The sequence below is a fragment of the Nomascus leucogenys genome, chromosome 4 (genome assembly GCF_006542625.1).
Source record: "Nomascus leucogenys isolate Asia chromosome 4, Asia_NLE_v1, whole genome shotgun sequence".
Taxonomy (NCBI): Eukaryota; Metazoa; Chordata; class Mammalia; order Primates; family Hylobatidae; genus Nomascus; species Nomascus leucogenys.
This window is the reverse complement of record NC_044384.1, coordinates 80,320,004-80,338,164: the sequence shown is the minus strand read 5'-3', so window position 1 is coordinate 80,338,164 and position 18,161 is coordinate 80,320,004. Positions and strand designations below refer to the sequence as shown.

The 18,161-nt window shown below is 47.1% G+C and overlaps 1 protein-coding gene across 1 annotated transcript; it reads left to right on the top strand.

Annotated features, from left to right (window-relative positions):
* The first annotated feature begins 554 nt into the window (after positions 1 to 554).
* Positions 555 to 16,615, top strand: PRPF19 (pre-mRNA processing factor 19). Its single transcript, XM_003275235.4, has 16 exons — positions 555 to 795; positions 3,271 to 3,420; positions 3,597 to 3,673; positions 4,257 to 4,398; positions 4,482 to 4,555; positions 4,673 to 4,735; positions 5,597 to 5,638; positions 5,765 to 5,839; positions 6,204 to 6,279; positions 6,438 to 6,547; positions 7,822 to 7,977; positions 8,198 to 8,267; positions 8,502 to 8,587; positions 8,856 to 9,026; positions 9,179 to 9,284; positions 15,897 to 16,615. Exons 1-16 carry the CDS (start codon positions 777 to 779, stop codon positions 15,992 to 15,994), a joined length of 1,515 nt encoding a protein of 504 aa, XP_003275283.1. The 5' UTR covers positions 555 to 776; the 3' UTR covers positions 15,995 to 16,615.
* Positions 16,616 to 18,161: the final 1,546 nt, after the last annotated feature.

Genomic DNA, 18,161 nt, shown 5'->3' with positions numbered 1-18,161 from the left:
GCAACATTGCCAGAGTCCGTCTCTTAAGAAAAAAAAATCTTTAAACTAAATTTGTTGTGATTTTGTCTTTTGACAAAGAAGAAAGGGCAGGGAAGCCAGTGTGAATTGCCCCAAATCACAGAGCGAAATGGTAGTAGTCAGGAGCAAAACACTTTCTTAGCCGTTTTCTTAGTTCTTCTACCCATCTGTCTCTGAATTTTCTTCACCAGGCCATCCAGCAGTGTCTCTTAAAGGGTAGCCCGAGAAACAATTGACTTAGAAAAGCGTGGGGCACCGTCTACGCAGACCCGAGGAATCTGCATTTTAACAAACTCACTGGGAAATTCTCGCGCACGCCAAGGTTTCAAAGACCGGGGTCCCGTGGCACAGTGCCTCACACTTGTCAAAACAAGTGCTGTCCAATTGTTTTGGTTTTAAATTCTCACTGCTTCATGGGAAATGTAGTTTCGAGCCTCCTCTCTCCCGACGCCCCGCCAAGCCTCCGGCGCTTTACGGAACGAGCCGAGTCAATCCGGAAATAACCGAGTGTTCGTGGCGGGCCCTTTCCTGCCCGACTGCATTCTGGGAAAGGGCAATTTCCGTTAGGTGCTGAAGGCTGTGGCGCGCGGCTGACCCCACTCCCACGTGAAGCGCTGCGCTAGCATCGCTCGGCTGGCGGCTCCCAGCTCGCCGCGGAGCAGCCCCGGCAGCAGCGGGGGACCGGAAGTGGCTCGTGGAGGCTCAGAAGCTAGTCCCGGAGCCCGGCGTGTGGCGCCTTAGAGCGCGGTGACGGCGCCATGTCCCTAATCTGCTCCAGTGAGTGTTGGTTGCGGCCAAGCGCGGGTCGCAGGAGGCCAGAGAGCGGAGCGGGAGCGTGTGCGGTCCGCTGCGGCGCCCGGGCCGGGGTGGAGGCGGGAATGGGGCGCTCCGGAGGCCGAGCGGCAGCCTGTCAGTCCCGGAGCCCTCCCCTCGGAGCGGGGTGCATTTGCGCAGTGCTCCGCAGTTTACATAGTGCCTGAGGTTTATTGTCGCAGACATTACTAAGGCCGGTCGCCTCATTCTACAGAGTGGAAACAGGTCTGGACAGAGAGAGCTGGTGCAAGGGAAACAGCCTTAATGTAGGAGTCAGGAAACCCGAGGTCTTGTCCAGGGTCCGCCTCCCATTGGCTTTGTGAATTGGCTCAAGGCTCTGGGCTCTCGGTTTCCCCATCTGCAAAATCGAGAGCCTTGCATTGGATGTTTTGCGAGGCCTCGCTCGGATAGTCGGGGCTTTTGCAATTTGCAAAGGTCACATGATGAGTTAGAGGTAGAGGCAAGGCTGGCAGCTAGGTATCTGGCTCCTAGCCTTAAACTGTATGACTAATAAAAACAGCGCACATTTATAAAGCCCTTAGTGGTTTACAACGCGCTTCCAAGTCTATGATCTCATTTTATCCTCACAAGAACTCCCCAAAGGAGAAATAAAGATCCTGGTTTTGCAGATGAGGATGCAAGGCGCAGGAAGAGCGGGGCTATCTAAGGATGCGTAGCTAGTCAGTGGCAGAGCTGGGTGACGTAGTTAGGTGACACGGAGCTTGGACCCTGAATCCATGCTTTTTCCATACCTTCCACTATCTTTCCCTTTGATATTTTGTCATGACGTACAGACGTTTTCCTTTCCCTTTTCGTTGTTTCATCAGATTACTCGTTTCCCCTCCCTTTTGCTGTTCACTTCCTTCTCTTCTCAGAACCTGTACGTTGTTCCAAAGAGGGGGAAGAAGGAAGGGAAATGATGGAAAAGGAATCCCTCACATTGAAGAAATTACAGCTCGCAAAGTACCTTCACATTTATTGTTTCCTTCCAATCTTGGGGAAGCTCTCTTTTACGTTCCCCAGCACCATCCTTCCTGGCATGGTTCACTCATTTGTTAGATGTTTACCGAGTGCTCCGGGGGCATCTGCATTGTACTGGAAGTGAGAGACCAGCTGTAATCCTTATCCTCAAGGGGTGCACAGTCTACGCAGGCAAGAGTGTAAATGATACCTCTATTGCGGGTTGTTGTGAAGATGAATTACTGTACTGTATGCCTAGAATTGTGCTTGGCACATAGAAATGTGCCATGCAAATGTGCCATGTAAATATTTTAAAATATTTTTATTGTAGTGATTGCCACTTTGCTCCTTGGAATCTTCCAGGTGATAAGTGTCTGTCTGTATGCTAATCAGTTGACTGGTAGCTGGCAGATCTCAATAGCTTCAGGATGGGGACTGGTCACCTAGGAAGACTAAAGGGTATTTTAGGTTGGGATTTTCAGTCCTACCCCTCACTTACCTGGGGGAACGAGAGGAACTGAAGTTGTCACTAGTGACCAGTGATTTATTGAATCATGCCTTTGTAATGAAGTTTTCATAAAAATACAAAAGGACAGGATTCTAAGAGCTTCTGTATAGCAGAACATGTGGGGGTTCTTGGAGGGTGGGGTACCCAGGGAAGGCATGGGAAGCTGTGTACTCCTTCTCCCATACCTCATCCTATGCACCTCTTCATCTGTATCATTTGTAATATCCTTTATAATAAACTGGTAAACATAAGTGTTTCCCACAATTCTGTGAGTCACTGTTGCAAATTAATAGAACCCAAAAAGGGGGTCATGGGAACCCTGATTTACAGCTGGTAGATCAGAAGAATAGGTCAAACAACCTGGGGCTTGCGATTGGCATCTGAAGGGGCGGGGGAGTCTGGTGGGACTGAGACCTTAACCTGTGTGATCTGACACTATCTCCAGGTACCTGGTGTCAGAATTGAATTGGAGGACACCCAGATGGTCACATCTGAGGTCACAGAAGTATTTTGTTTTGTGAGAGAATAGGAGAAACTGAGTTTGTTATTCCTATATTCTCAGACTTTATAATTTCTTTGATAATCCTTCTGGAGCTAGACTAAGATGGATGGCAGAGATTTGAATGGCTTCATGTATATCTCCATGTCATGGAGTAAACTGTATTCATAGAGTACACGATCATTGTTCAGATATGAGGTGGCGATAATGGACTGCTGTTCTCTATTGGCACATAGTAGTTGTTAATAATTATTTGTTGACTATCTGATTGTCAGGAGACTAAAGGAAAAGCTAGTTCCATAGCTGGAAAGCATTCTGGGGCCTGTACAGAGCTGGCTTAGGGTCAAATGTCTTGCTTTCTGCTAGTTGAGTGTGAGGATGCCTTGTCTTGTTGGGGCTAATAGCAGGTGAGGAATCCTCTAGGCCCAAGATTGCCTTCACTCCAAGCTCACTGCTGGCCTTTTCTCTACAGTCTCTAACGAAGTGCCGGAGCACCCATGTGTGTCCCCTGTCTCTAATCATGTTTATGAGCGGCGGCTCATTGAGAAGTACATTGCAGAGAATGGTACCGACCCCATCAACAACCAGCCTCTCTCCGAGGAGCAGCTCATCGACATCAAAGGTGCCTATTGGCTGCCTTAGTCTAGGGCCATCTTAGCTCAGAGCCTGAGAGGATGGGAGGTGGTGCCAGTGCACTGGAGGAAGAGATGGTGGGCTGTTTATGGCTAAAAGGAAAAGATGTGATGGCGGGGGAGGCCCCTGGGTTATGTTCTTCATACCTGCTTTCCCTTTCGGCAGTTGCTCACCCAATCCGGCCCAAGCCTCCCTCGGCCACCAGCATCCCGGCCATTCTGAAAGCCTTGCAGGATGAGTGGGTGAGTTCCTGCAAGAGAATCAGCATCTTCCCCACTTGAAGAGAATGTATTGCTGGGTTAGGACTTGGGGGTGGGAAGGATGGAGCATTATTTAGAGGGTAAACTTGGTGACATCAGGGATTTGTTTTATTCTTCGTTGTATCCCCAGCACTGAGAGCAGCACCTGCTACATAGTAGGTGCTCTAGAATTATGAATTGAATGATTGAATACATCCTGCAGGACTGTCTGGCACAGTGCCTGTGCCTGACACAACGAGGGCGATCAATAAATAGCAGCAGCAGCAGTGTTGTTATTCTCTTTTAGAGAGGTGACGGCATGACAGCTGGGATTTGCCAGTAAATTAGGGAAGGTGGGGATGGGAAAGAGCTGGCCCCCCCTCCTGTCTGTGTGCCCAGTGGTTGGCTTGGGGTAGGAGCTCAAGAGTGTCTGCTGGCACATTCATATTTGCTCGGATATTGTTTGGGTCACTGATACTGGTCTAGGCTCTGGGATAGGAGGCAGCATCCCCTTCCCAAGGGCTGACTCCACTGGGTACTCCCTGCGCCCCCCACTTCACCTTACAATGATATTTGCCTCTCCCAGGATGCAGTCATGCTGCACAGCTTCACTCTGCGCCAGCAGCTGCAAACAACCCGCCAAGAGCTGTCACACGCCCTGTACCAGCACGATGCCGCCTGCCGTGTCATTGCCCGTCTCACCAAGGAAGTCACTGCTGCCCGAGAAGGTGCAGCCTCTCCCCTGCCATCCCTCACCCTGGGCTGGTTCTGCTTTGTAATATCCCATTTCTAACATCGCCTTTTCTCTCAGCTCTGGCTACCCTGAAACCACAGGCTGGCCTCATTGTGCCCCAGGCTGTGCCAAGTTCCCAACCAAGTGTTGTGGTAGGTGTCCCCCTTCCCTTACCAGCAGCCCATTTGTGTACAGTGGCCCACAGAACTGTTCTTATGTAGGTGTCTTTGGTGCTCTGTGCCCCTCACCCTCACCTTTCTTCTCTTCAGGGTGCGGGTGAGCCAATGGATTTGGGTGAGCTGGTGGGAATGACCCCAGAGATTATTCAGAAGGTAAGTCCTGCTCTCACCTGGTGGGAGTGCTGATGGGCCCTTACTTTTCACCATCTGTCTGGAGTCCATTGTGACTAAAATCGCTGTGCTTTTGGGAGTTGAGTGGTGCAGAGCATGGACCCTGGGACCAGATTGCCTGGGTTTGTATTTTGATGCCACTACTTGTAAGCTTTATGACCTTGGCTTACTTAGCCAACCCTTCCGTGTCTCATTTCCCTAGCTTCTAAACTGAGAATATAATCATATCCACTGTATAGGCAGGCTGTGGGAATTTAAAAGATTTCATTACTGATAAGTGCACCTTTTAGCTCTTATTGTTACTGGGATTCTTTGCAGATAGTAAACTACTTTTATATGTTTTCTTGCTTTTTTTCTATGAGGGCAATAAGACAGGAATTATAATCCTTATTTTACAGATGAAAGACACATCTGAGAGGCAGAGCTGGGCTCCTGGTTGCAAGTTCAATGGGATTCTCATTTGCAGGGCTTCTTAGTGTCTTTCCGAGCAGTTCAAATTGTCAGCATATGTCTGAGCCCCTGGCTTAGTGGTGTGTAGACCTATGGGAGCTCTACAGTCCTGGCTTCTATTCTTGCTCTGCTGTTTATCACCTCTGCGACCTTGGGCAATTGACTTCACTTCTCTGAGGCTCAGTTTCCTCAGCTGTAAAATAAGGTCGTCAACACCCCTCTCATAAAGCTGGGATGGAAGTAAGAAAAGAGAATGCCTTTAAGCCTGTAATGTGGAAGTTGGCAGATAGCAAGTTCTTGGTGCTGCTTTTGAAAGCACAGGTGTGACCAGCATCTAATGCACTTTTCTCCTTGCAAGATAATTTGTCTCACATTGAGCCTGTTCTTCCCCAGCTTCAAGACAAAGCCACTGTGCTAACCACGGAGCGCAAGAAGGTGAGTTCTCTTCTGAAGCCAGGAGAAAGCTGGCCTGGTGGGAGGCGGTTGACCCCTTAGGAGAGAGAGGGCGGCTGAATCTTGGATTCATTGCTGCTCTTCTTTGGGGGCTTTTCATTTTCTCAGAGAGGGAAGACTGTGCCTGAGGAGCTGGTGAAGCCAGAAGAGCTCAGCAAATACCGGCAGGTGGCATCCCACGTGGTGAGCGTCTGGGTCTCCACTGTCTTGGAGATAGCCCTCCCGTTTTGTTTCTGGGGTGGGCGGGCCAGCATGGGGAGTGCTGAGTGCAGAGCTGTCCCAGGCTCCTGGCACTGTTCCTGGCGCTGTTTCTCGCCTGGGCTGCTGAGTTGTCAGGGCTCCTCTTCCTGCTCAGCTGTGGGTTTCCCAGTGATGCAGTGAGGGAGTTACCGTACCAGGCAGATAGCCAAGAGGTATGGATAAGGAATAGAAGTAATCTTGCTCCCCTGAGAACATGGGTGACTGGGGATGGCAGTAGGGGAGGTCTGTGGCTTTGTGGCCTGCTGTGATTTGGCTGTGACAGGGTTTGGTGTGTCTCTTTGCAAAGGGGTTGCACAGTGCCAGCATTCCTGGGATCCTGGCCCTGGACCTCTGCCCATCCGACACCAACAAGATCCTCACTGGTGAGAGTCTGGGCCTAGCCTGGCAGGCCAAAGTGGGGAGGGGCAGCAGGGAAGGTGCATGCTCCTTGTCCTCTTCATGGGCATGGGGACAAAAGCATTTCCTTGAGCAAAAGGGCCTGGGTGGGCCTGGCTCATTGGTCTTTTTGGGTCTTCTCCAGGTGGGGCGGATAAAAATGTCGTTGTGTTTGACAAAAGTTCTGAACAAATCCTGGCTACCCTCAAAGGCCATACCAAGAAGGTCACCAGCGTGGTGTTTCACCCTTCCCAGGTAAGGGGTTCTCCTCGCCACCCTTGGTTCTTCTTTCCTTGGCTGTTGTTTATCCCTCACCCCGCTGCTGTCTCTGTGAAGTGGGGCTGGGAAAGAGCTCTGACTCTGATTCCTGAGTGGGCACTTGGAGGGGCTCACTCTGGAGTTGTGGAGATTGCCCTTCACTCTGTGTGAGACCTTCTAAAGCAGTGGTCTTCCAGCCAGGGAGAGAAAGGAAATGTGTAGTTTGACAAGCATATTCATTGAAATATTTCATATTAGGGAAAGAAAAAATCTTACAGTGTTCCTAATATAAACTACAGAAAACAAAGCTCAACACAATCTCAACTCACACTTATGAGGAAGACAGATATATCTGCTTTCCCATGATCCTCCAAGATGGGTAAAAATCATGTTGACTGTTGAAAGTGGTGTAGGTTGTAAACAGAACCTCTGGTTTACAGGGTAAAGGTAACTCATGGGACCAGATTAATGATATTATGGGATTCGAATTTTAAGCCTAAGACAGTTTGGGTTTGGGGCTGCAGGACAGTGGTTGGTTTAGTGCTTCCCAGTCAAGATTTCCCTTGGACCTTAGGGAAATGAGAAATATAAGAATAACATGGTGAATTTTTCATGACTAAATTGGTTCAAATCGAGAGCACTGTTTTCTTGCTTATGGGGTATTAACAGTTAGATCTCATGAAATTGTATTGATAAAAAAGATGGTAGTTATTTTTACCTTATGGCTTTTAATATCCTAACTAAAGAAAAAATTGGTGAGTGACACGAAATTCTCTCCCTGCCCCAAATCTGTTGGAAAATTAACTTACCCTGGAAATCCATAAAAGTGGAATGCACTGAATACAGCCATGCAGCCCCTTCCAGTCCCAATACTACTCAGACCTGTGCCATACAGTACAGTAGCAATTAGCTGCATGTGGCTATTTAAATTTCAATGAAATAGAATAAAAAATTCAGTCCCTCGATTGTACTAGCTACATTTTTCCTTTGGTCCTGGAAATGGGAAAATTGCTCTCTGTTGCAGTTATCCTTTTTACCACTAGATGGCGAGGACACCTCCACAAGCCCTGATGCTGTATGAGTTAGCACTTTAATAGTGTTTACCATTGGCTGTCTTGGGCACCATTGGGTGGGTAGGTGGTTCCAGGGAGGGCAGGGCTGAAAGGAGAAGCAATTGTTGGCAGTTGTGGGCATCCCCAGCCCTGTTTTATGATTGTTTTGGTCTGTATCTCTTTTCTGACTCTGATATTCTGTCTTTGTTTTCCTTGTAGGACCTGGTGTTTTCTGCTTCCCCTGATGCCACTATCAGGATTTGGTCGGTCCCCAATGCCTCTTGTGTACAGGTGGTTCGGGCCCATGAGAGTGCTGTGACAGGCCTCAGCCTTCACGCCACTGGTGACTATCTCCTGAGCTCCTCTGATGATCAGGTGCGGTCCCAGCCAGTGCCCTGGAGAGGCCTGCTGGTCCCCAAGCTTGAACATCCTGGGTGGCAGGAACATCTTCCCACCTCAGCTGGTTCCCCAGAACCTCAAAGGAGAATGTTTGCCAGGGTTTGCCAAACCAGGGGATCTGTCTTGCTGAAGGGCCACCAGAGCCTGGGACCCACTTTCTCACTGACTCCATTGTCTCTCTTTTTTTTTTCCCTAGTACTGGGCTTTCTCTGACATCCAGACAGGGCGTGTGCTCACCAAGGTGACAGATGAGACCTCCGGCTGCTGTAAGTTGCCTCGCAGGCACTCAGCTTTTTTGTTTGCTGTTTATTAATTTATTTTTACATTTTATTTAGTCATTCGTTTATTTGTTCTAAAGATACATTTACCATGAGCACCTGCCTAGTGCGGGCTTTGTGCTGGGTGCACTGAGGAATGTGAAGAACAAGGAACCTACCTTCGCTGCTCTTAGTCTCTCCCTGGTGGGCTCTGACCACAGATCCATCTTCCCTCCTCCACAGCTCTCACCTGTGCACAGTTCCACCCTGACGGACTCATCTTTGGAACAGGAACCATGGACTCTCAGATCAAGATCTGGGACTTGAAGGTAGGACATGGTAGGCCTGCATCTGAGGCCCAGAGACAGAGGGAGTGTTTGTGACAATGCAGTGCTGATTAGGTGCTTGTGACACCTGGCCCTGAAGGTGGAGAGACACTGGCTATGCGTATGTGATATGATGGTGTGGTCTAGGGGGTCCTGCTGGCTGTCCTTCCTGGAAGGACAGTGAGGGACATCTCGTAGGAGTTTGGTGAGCCCCATTTTCTTCCTCTCATGATCTATGGGTGACGTATTTTACTACCCACCGCCACTGTAGGAACGTACTAATGTGGCCAACTTCCCTGGCCACTCGGGCCCCATCACTAGCATCGCCTTCTCTGAGAATGGTTACTACCTGGCTACAGCGGCTGATGACTCCTCTGTCAAGCTCTGGGATCTGCGCAAGCTTAAGAACTTTAAGACATTGCAGCTGGATAACAACTTTGAGGTGTGCCCTTCCCCCCATCCCGCCCAGCTTTCCATTTTGTCTCCTTGTTTGTCAATTATTTATTGAATTAATCTAATTGCTTCTGCTTATCCACAATTGCCCCATAGTTTCTGTTCCCCTTGTGTGACCTTCTCTCTTTCTGTTTCTGGCAGGTAAAGTCACTGATCTTCGACCAGAGTGGTACCTACCTGGCCCTTGGGGGCACGGATGTCCAGATCTACATCTGTAAACAATGGACAGAGATTCTTCACTTTACAGGTAGAGGCTGGTCCTGGGCTCCTGGGGTCTCCCTAGGTGCCCAGGCCCGGAGGGAAGGCTCACTGGGTTAGGAATTTCTAGGGCTTGCATGAATTTACCTAAGCAGCTTTTGGTTACCACCTGAGGCAGAGCTTTATGACTAAGGAAACAACTGAGTCAGACGGCATGGCAGTACATGCTAGTGCTCGCTCTGCCACTTCCATGCCCTGTGGCATTGGGCAGGTTACTGAAGGGAGAGAAAACTCCCTCTGAAGGTTTGATAACTGAATCTAAAATAAGTGAACATTAGACAGTGACAGGAGGAGAGCCATTTTAATTACTTGCATATGCATGGGAGGCCCACATTATATTAGACCTGCAGAAGGGTCAGATGATTGAAGCTTATACAGTCTATATGTCACTTAATAATGGGGATATGTTCTGAGAAATGTTAGGTGATTTTGTCATGTGCGACCATTGTAGAGTGAACTTACACAGATCTAAACGGTGTAGCCTACTACACACCAAGGCTATTGCTATAACCTTAGTAGAGTCTATTACTGCTCCTAGGCTACAAACTGGTACAGCATATTAAATGTAGTGAATACAGTTATAGCCCAATGGTAAGTATTTGTGTATCTAAACAAGTCTAAACATAGAGAAGGTTCAGTAAAAATAAGGTATAAGAGATTTTTTTAAAGTGGTACACTGGTATAATGCTTGCCATGAATGGAGCTTGCAGGACTGGAAGTTGCTTTCAGTGAGTGAGTTGTGAGTGAATGTGAAGGCCTGGGACATTACTGTATGCTGCTATAGACTTTATAAACACAGTACATTTAGGCTTTACTAAATTCATAAAAAACTTTTTCTTCAGTAATAAGCCTTAACTGACTTTTACTTTATAAACTTAAAAATGGATTCTTTTATAATAACATTTAACATAAAACAAAAACACATTGTACAGCTGTACAAAAATATTGTCTCTCTTTACATCCTTGTTCTATAAGCTTTTTTCTGTTTTCTAATTTTTTTGATTTTGATTTTTTACTTTTTAAACTTTTCTTGTTAAAAACTAAGACACAAGCACACATTACCCTAGGCCTACACAGGATCAGGATCACCAACTGTATTAGTCCGTTCTCACACTGCTGGGAAGAACTGCCTGGGTAATTTATAAGGGAAAGAGGTTTAATTGACTCAGTGACTGGGGAGGCCTCAGGAAACTTATAGTCATAGCAGAAGGGAAAGCAAACATGTCTTTCTTCACATGGCAACAGGAGAGACAAATGCTGAGCAAAGGGGCTAAAGCCCCTCATAAAACCATCAGATCTCGTGAGAACTCACTATCATGAGAACAGCATGGGGGTAACCACCCCCATGATTCAGTTACTTTCCACCGGCTCCCTCCCACAGCACGTAGGGATTATGGGCACTACAATTCAAGATGAGATTTGGGTGGGGGCACGAAGCCTAACCATAGCACCAACATCACGGTCTTCTACCTCCACATCTTTTCCCACCGGAAGGTCTTAAGGGGCACCAACATGCGTAAACCTCTCATCTCCTATGATGATAATGCCTTCTTCTCAGATACCTCCTGAAAGGGCCTGCTTGGTGCTGTTTTACAGTTAACTTTTTTTTTATAAGTGGAAAGAGTATACTTAATACCAAAAAAAGCATAGCATAGGCATACCTTGTCATTGCACTCAGCTTTATTGTATTTTATGGATACTTTGCTTTTTGTAAATTGAAGGTTTTTGGCAACCTTGCCCCAAGCAAGTCTGTCAGTGCCATTTTTCCAACAACGTGTTCACTTTGTGTCTGTGTGTCAAATTTTGGTAATTCTCACAGTATTTCAAACTTCTTCATGATTGATTGTGTCCGTTAGTGATCTTTGATGTTGCTATTGTAATTGTTGCGGGGGGGGGGGGGGCACCATGAAATGTGCCCATATAAGATACTGAATTTATTCGGTAAATGAAATGGTGTGTGTGTTCTGACCACTCCACCCACCAGCTGTTCCTCATCTCTCTCCCTCTCAGACCTCCCTATTTCCTTAGACACAACAATATTGAAACTAGGCCATTTAATAACCGTATTATGGCCTCTCCGTGTCCAAGTGAAAGAAAGTGTCCCATGTCTCTTACTTAAAATCCAAAGCTAGAATTGATTGAGCTTAGTGAGGATGGCATGTGAAAAGCCAAATAGGCCAAAAGCTAGGCCTCTTAACACCAAATATTAGTCAAGTTATGAAAGCAAAGGAAAATTCTTGAAGCAAATTAGAAGTGCTACTCCAGTGAATGAATGATAAGAAAGCAGAACATCCTTATTGCTGATATGGAGAAAGTTTCAGTGGTCTGGATAGAAGATCAAACCAGCCACAACATTCTTTTAAGCCAAACTGTAATCCAGACCAAGATCCTAACTCTTGAATTCTATGAAGGCTGAGACAGGTGAGGAAGCTACAAAAGAAAAGTTTGAAGTTAGCAGAGGTTGGTTCATGAGGTTTAAGGAAAGAAGCTGTCTCCATAACAGAAAAGTACAAGGTGAAGCAGCAGATGCTGATGTAGAAGCTGCAGCAAGTTATCCGGAAGACCTAGCTAAGATCATTGACAGTGGCTGCACTCAACAACAGATTTTCAATGTAGACGAAATAGCCTTCTATTGGAAGAAAGTGACATCTAGAACTTGCACAGCTAGAGAGAAGTCAATGCCTGGTTTCCAAGCTGCAAAGATCAGAGTGATTCCCTTGTTAGGGGCTAATGCAGCTGGTGATTTTACGTTGAAGCCAAAGCTCATTTAGCATTCTGAAAATTGTAGGGCCCTTAAGAATGTAGGGCTAAATCTACTCTGCCTGTGCTCTATAAATAGAACAACAAAGTCTGGATGACAACACATCTGTTTACAGCATGGTTTACTGAATATTTTTTAAGCCCCCCATTAAGAGGTACTGTTCAGAAAAATAGATTCCTTTCAAAATATTACAGTGCACCTCATTACCCTGAAGCTCAGATGGAGATGTTTCATGCCTGCCAGTATCCGATCTTTGGCTTACGGATCAAGGAGTAATTTTGACTTTGAAGTCTTATTACTTAAGAAATACATTTTATAAAGCTATAGCTGCCATGAATAGTGATTCCTTTGATGGATCTGGACAAAGTAAATTGAAAACCTGGAAAGGATTCACCATTCTACATGCCCTTAAGAACATTTGTGATTCATGGGAGGAGGTTAAACTATGAACATAAAGAGGAGTTTGGAAGAAATTGATTCCAACCCTTCAACCCTCATGGATGACTTTGAGGGATTGAGGACTTCAGTGGAGGGAGTAACTGCAGATGTGGAGGAAGTGGTAAGAGAATTAGAATCCGAAGGGGAGTCTAAAGATGTGACTGAATTGCTGCAATCTCATGTTAAAGCTTTAATGGATGAGGAGCTGTTGGGGATGACCAAAGAAAGTGGTTTCTTGATGGAATCTACCACTGGTGAAGATGCCGTGAACATTGTTGAAATGATAATGAAGGATTTAGAATATTACATAAACTTAATTGATAAAGCAGGTGCAGAATTTGAGAGGATTGATTCCAGTTCAGAAAGTTCTACTGTGGGTAAAATGCTATCAAACAGCGTCCATCACAGATAAATCTTTTGTCAAAGGAAGAATCAAATGATGTGGCAAACTTCTTTGTTGTCTTATTTTAAGAAATTGCCACAGCCACTTCAGCCTTCAGCAAACACCAGCCTTGTCAGTTAGCAGCCATCAGCATCAAGGCAAGACCCTGCTGGTGGGTCTTGGAAAAAGATTACAACTCACTGAAGTGTCTGATGGTTGTTAGCATGTTTTAGCAATAAAGTATTTTTGATTAAGGTATGTACATTGTTTACCAGACATAATGTTATTTCACACTTAATAGACTACAGTATAGTGTAAACGTAATGTTTTTTTTTTTGAGATGGAGTCTAGCTCTGTCGCCTAGGCTGGAGTGCAGTGGCACAATCTCGGCTCAATGCAACCTCCACCTCCCGGGTTCTAGCACAGATGGGCACCATCACACCCGGCTAATTTTTGTATTTTTAGTAGAGATAGGGTTTCCTCATGTTGGCCAGGCTGGTCCTGAATTCCTGAACTCAAGCGATCCAACCGCCTCGGCCTCCCAAAGTGCTGGGATTATAGGCATGAGCCACCATGCCTGGCCAACATAACTTTTATATGTACTGAGAAAGCAAAAAAATGTGTGTGTCTTGCCTTATTGCAATATTTGCTTTATTGGTGGCCTGGAGCTGAACCAGCGATGTCCCTGGGATATGTCTGTACATAAACTAGTAACGTACTGTACCTAATTGTGTTATACTTTTTTTTTTTTTTTGAGATGGAGTCTTGCTCTGTCACCCAGGCTGGAGTGCAATGGCATGGTCTTGGCTCACTGTAACCTCCGCCTCCCGGGTTCAAGTGATTCTCCTGCCTCAGCCTCCCGAGTAGCTGGGACTTCAGGCGTGTGCCACCACATCTGGCTAATTTTTTTTTTTTTTTTTGTACTTGTAGTAGAGATGAGGTTTCACTATGATGGCCAGGCTGGTCTCAAACTCCTGACCACCACCCAGGTGGGCTGATCTGCCCACCTCAGCCTCCCAAAGTGCTGGGATTACAGGCGTGAGCCACCATGCTCAGCTATGTTATACTTTTATACAACTGGCAGTGTAGTAGATTTGTTTATACCTGTATCCCCACAAACATGTGAATAATGCATTGCACTGTGACATGATGATGGTTATGACATCACTTGGTGATAGGAATTTTTCAGCTCCACTGTAATCTTATGGGACCAGTGTTTATGTGGTCCATTGCTGATGTGTCATTATGTGACACATGACTCTATGGCATCCTGAGCTACAGAAGGGAGTAGGGGGCCTAAGGCTTCTAGGGGGTGGTGGTGACACAAGTTATGTGGGGGATGGGGAGGAAGTGCACTACAGAGTCTCTCAGGTAATAAAAGTTGTCTCAGAGCAGACCTTAGATAAATAATGCATGACAGTCTGTGACAAAGACTGGCATCTAGTCTTCTGTCTTGTGAGACCAGTTCATTTTCCCTGGTTGAGAGTCCCAGGAAGGGGATTCATGATGTTCCTTTCAGATGATCTGCCCTTAGTCAGATAAAGAGGGGCAAGAGACAGGAGGGCAGGACATGGTCAGAGAGACCTTGGTTCAAAGCCCTCAGCATGCCAAACCACCATACTTTGGGGTATTGTTTTCTGAGATCCAACATTACTTAACCTCTCTGGAGCCTCAGAAAAGTGGGAATGATAACTATAGACTCAGTGGGGTTGTTGAGGTTTAGATGAAAATACATACAGGTGCTCCTTGATATATGATGGAGCCACATCCTCATAAATCCATCATAAGCTGAAAATATTGCAAGTTGAACCACAGTAAATCGGGGACCGTCTGTGAATACATAGGTCAGAATGGTGTCTGGCACATAGTCAGGATTTGTAGTTGTTCTTACTCAGCACTGGGTCTTAGTCTTTTGTGGGATAGAGCAGTGAATAAGACAGACCTGATTTGGGCACTGATGTGATTTATAGTCCGGTTAGTAAGGCAAATGTAGATTAATTTCACACGTACACATTTAATTGCAATTATAAGTGCTAGAGAAGAAAAGTATGAGATGCTGAGAGAATGGGTAACAGGGTTTCTAACCTAACAGTTAGGTGGCCCTGGGGGTACGTGACTTTCCCTTTCAGATCTTTAGCTCCTTCATCTAGAAAATGGGAATACTGGCACAGCTTTGTAGGGTGTGACAGCTGGTGTTGTGGAGGTGGCATGCTAATATGCTGGTAACAGGGTGCCTGATGCTCACTTAAGATGCTGCGTGAATGGGAGCTACTGCTGTGTGTGTTGATGAAATTCTCGTCCTCGTTAGCAGGTTGTGAGCAGGATACAAGATATTTCTTCTTGCCCCGTATTCTCCTGAGCCCTGCTCAGTGTGTTTGTGTAACAAAGGTGTCCATCCTCACAATATGGCTCACCGGTTTTCACCCTGTACTGTACCTGGTGTTTTGATTTGGAGCCGAGTTAGGTAGCTGAAAATACAGCGTGAGCTTTTTAATGGGGAGTTAGTTGACTCCAGGTGTGATCCTAAATCTAGAAGGAATTTGGCCAGATGTTCATGAATTTCCAGAGTCCCATGAGGAATGTTGCCCAGCCTCATCTGCCTCTTATCTGGTCCTGCTCTGTGTTAGGGGCCTGAGTGCCCTGGGGTTGGAACTCTATGAGCTGAAACATGCCGATTGACTGTTCCACTTAACGAGCAAGGAGTGAGCACTAGGCATAAACAAGCTGAGCTCTGAGGTTTTCAACTAAACCTAGCCGAATCGCAGTTGCCCAGAAAGCTCAGGTGAGAAGGGGGGCTGGCATTGCTTTATTCATTCATCCCACCAGTGAAAAATGCCAGGCACTGAGGGAGGCACTGGGGGTAGTGTGCAGGTCAGCCTAGGGAAAACAAACAGGAGCCTGCGGTATGATAAATACTAATTAGAGAAGGCCTGGTTGTTTGGGAATATGTTATTAGGGATCAGTGTTCAGACTAAAGGAGGAAAAGCCTTCTCACAGTTGCCTCTTATCTTTCTCCTCAGAGCATAGCGGCCTGACCACAGGGGTGGCCTTCGGGCATCACGCCAAGTTCATCGCTTCAACAGGCATGGACAGAAGCCTCAAGTTCTACAGCCTGTAGGCCCTGGCCCTTCTGATGGAAGCTGGGCCTCATCTCAGTAGAGGGGTAGAATTAGGGTTTGGGGGGTGGGGGGAATCTATGGGGGAGGGGGCTCTGTGGGGTGGGACATTCACATCATTTCACTCTGGTCTGAGTGGTGGCCTGAGAACCATGGTGGCATGGACCACCCTCATCCATGCACCTCCAGGCCCCATGGGAACGGATGTGGAAGGAAGAACTGTCACCCTCTAAAGGCCCAGGGTTGGAGCCCAGGGCCTCTCCCTTCCTGTCGTTCAATGGACGTGGTGGTGGCTGTTCCACACCCATTTTGTTGCAGTTCCTGTGAGACAGGAGAGGCTGAGCCAAGGGAACTGTGAAGGGGATGGGCAGGAGGGCTTGTGCAGGGTTTTGTAAGCAGTGATCTAGTTTCATTAAAAAAAGAAAACAATAAACATAACCACCTCCCCGTGTCTGTCTGCACCAGGCGCACCCGGGGCTGGGAAGGTGAAGGGGAGGGAGCACACACTGGGACACTGGCTTCCGGGAAGCCCATCTTCCTTTCCTTTCACAGCTCTTGCCCTTTTTGTTTGTTTGTTTTCTTTTAATTGCACAGCAGAAATAAAAATAAATCTGCAGATGAAATCTGCCATGTCCCTGCAGTTTTTGACCTTGTGTTTCAAGGCCTCAAGTCACTAGTCCTGCTGCTTGCCTTGTGGACTTGGTTTCCTACACAAGCCTGGAAGGGAGGGAGACCTGCAAGGAAGATTAGCTGGATATTGCTGGTGGGGAGGTCTGAGCATCTCCATCAGGGTTCTTTAGTTGTAGGTGCTAGAAAGCCTGTCCTCAGCTGGTGTAAGTCAAAAAGGAGATTTTTTTATTGACTGTGGCGATTGAAAAGCTGAGGTAGGACTGGTTTTGGGACAAAGATCTGATAATGAATGTGCCTTATAGGGAATTCCTGTAGGGTCACGTGACTGCTTTAGATTGCAGGTCAGGAAAGGCGTCTGAAGTGATGGTGAAGCTGAAGCTGGAATGAGAGGGACCTAGGGGGGAGGAGTGTTGCAGGCAGAGAGTAGGTTCTAGGGCTGGACTGAGCGAGATGTATGGAGGAACAGGAAGGAGGTCATGGTGGCTAAGTGGGGGGAACCATGGCGTGCAGTCTGGGGTGATTGACAGTCCCCTGACAAGGGCCATCCCAGTGGAAGGTCGGGGCTGGCTGCTTGCCTGGAGTGGGGTAAGAGGATATGAGGTGAGGAAGTGTGGGAGTCAGTGATTATAGACAAAAAATAGTGCTGAGAAATGGAGCTGAGAAATGGGGTATTACCAGGAGGGGAGCTTTGGGGGCAAAGTATGGTAGGCCGTATTGTGGACGTAACAGGAGACCTCCAGGCATGTTTTGCTGGGGCAGTGTTCTGTTGTCAGGGAAGCTTGGGCATGCCGTATCTGCCTGGGAGGGTCAGGATGCGTACTAGCTAGGGAAAGCTGAAAAACCCTGCAGTAAAGAAACCACTTAACTTATGCAGGTTGAATATAAACCATTTAACTTACACCAGTGTTTATTATTAAGAAAAAACCTGGGCCAGGCGTGGTGGCTCACACCTGTAATCTCAGCACTTCCAGAGGCCAAGGCGGGTGGATCACGAGGTCAAGAGTTCGAGACCAGCCTGGCCAACATGGTGAAACCCCCATCTCTACTAAGAATACAAAAATCAGCTGAGCATGGTGGCGGGTGCCTGTAATCCCAGCTACTCGGGAGGCTGAGGCAGGAGAATCGCTTGAACCCAGGAGGTGGAGGTTGCAGTGAGCCGAGATTGTGCCACTGCACTCCAGCCTGGGGGACAGAGCAAGACTCCATCTTGGGGGAAAAAAAAAAGTCCAATCATACAGTTCTCCCAAGACAGGACATACTTAAAAAAAAGTTAGGACAACTGCCTAGTAAAAGGTGGGTTAACGACAGCTATGGTTTGCAGGTGGTAGAATGGGTCACTAGAGTGGGAGAGGGGTGAGGGCATGACTGGTCAGGAGTCCGCCAGCCTCAGCCTCCGAGAGTCCTGAGATTACAGGTGTGAGCCACTGCGCCCAGCCACTCATTTAATTCTTAAAACAACCTTGCCCTTAGCCGGGTGTGGTGCCTCACGCCTGTAATCCCAGCACTTTGGGAGGCCGAGGTGGGTGGATTGCCTGAGGT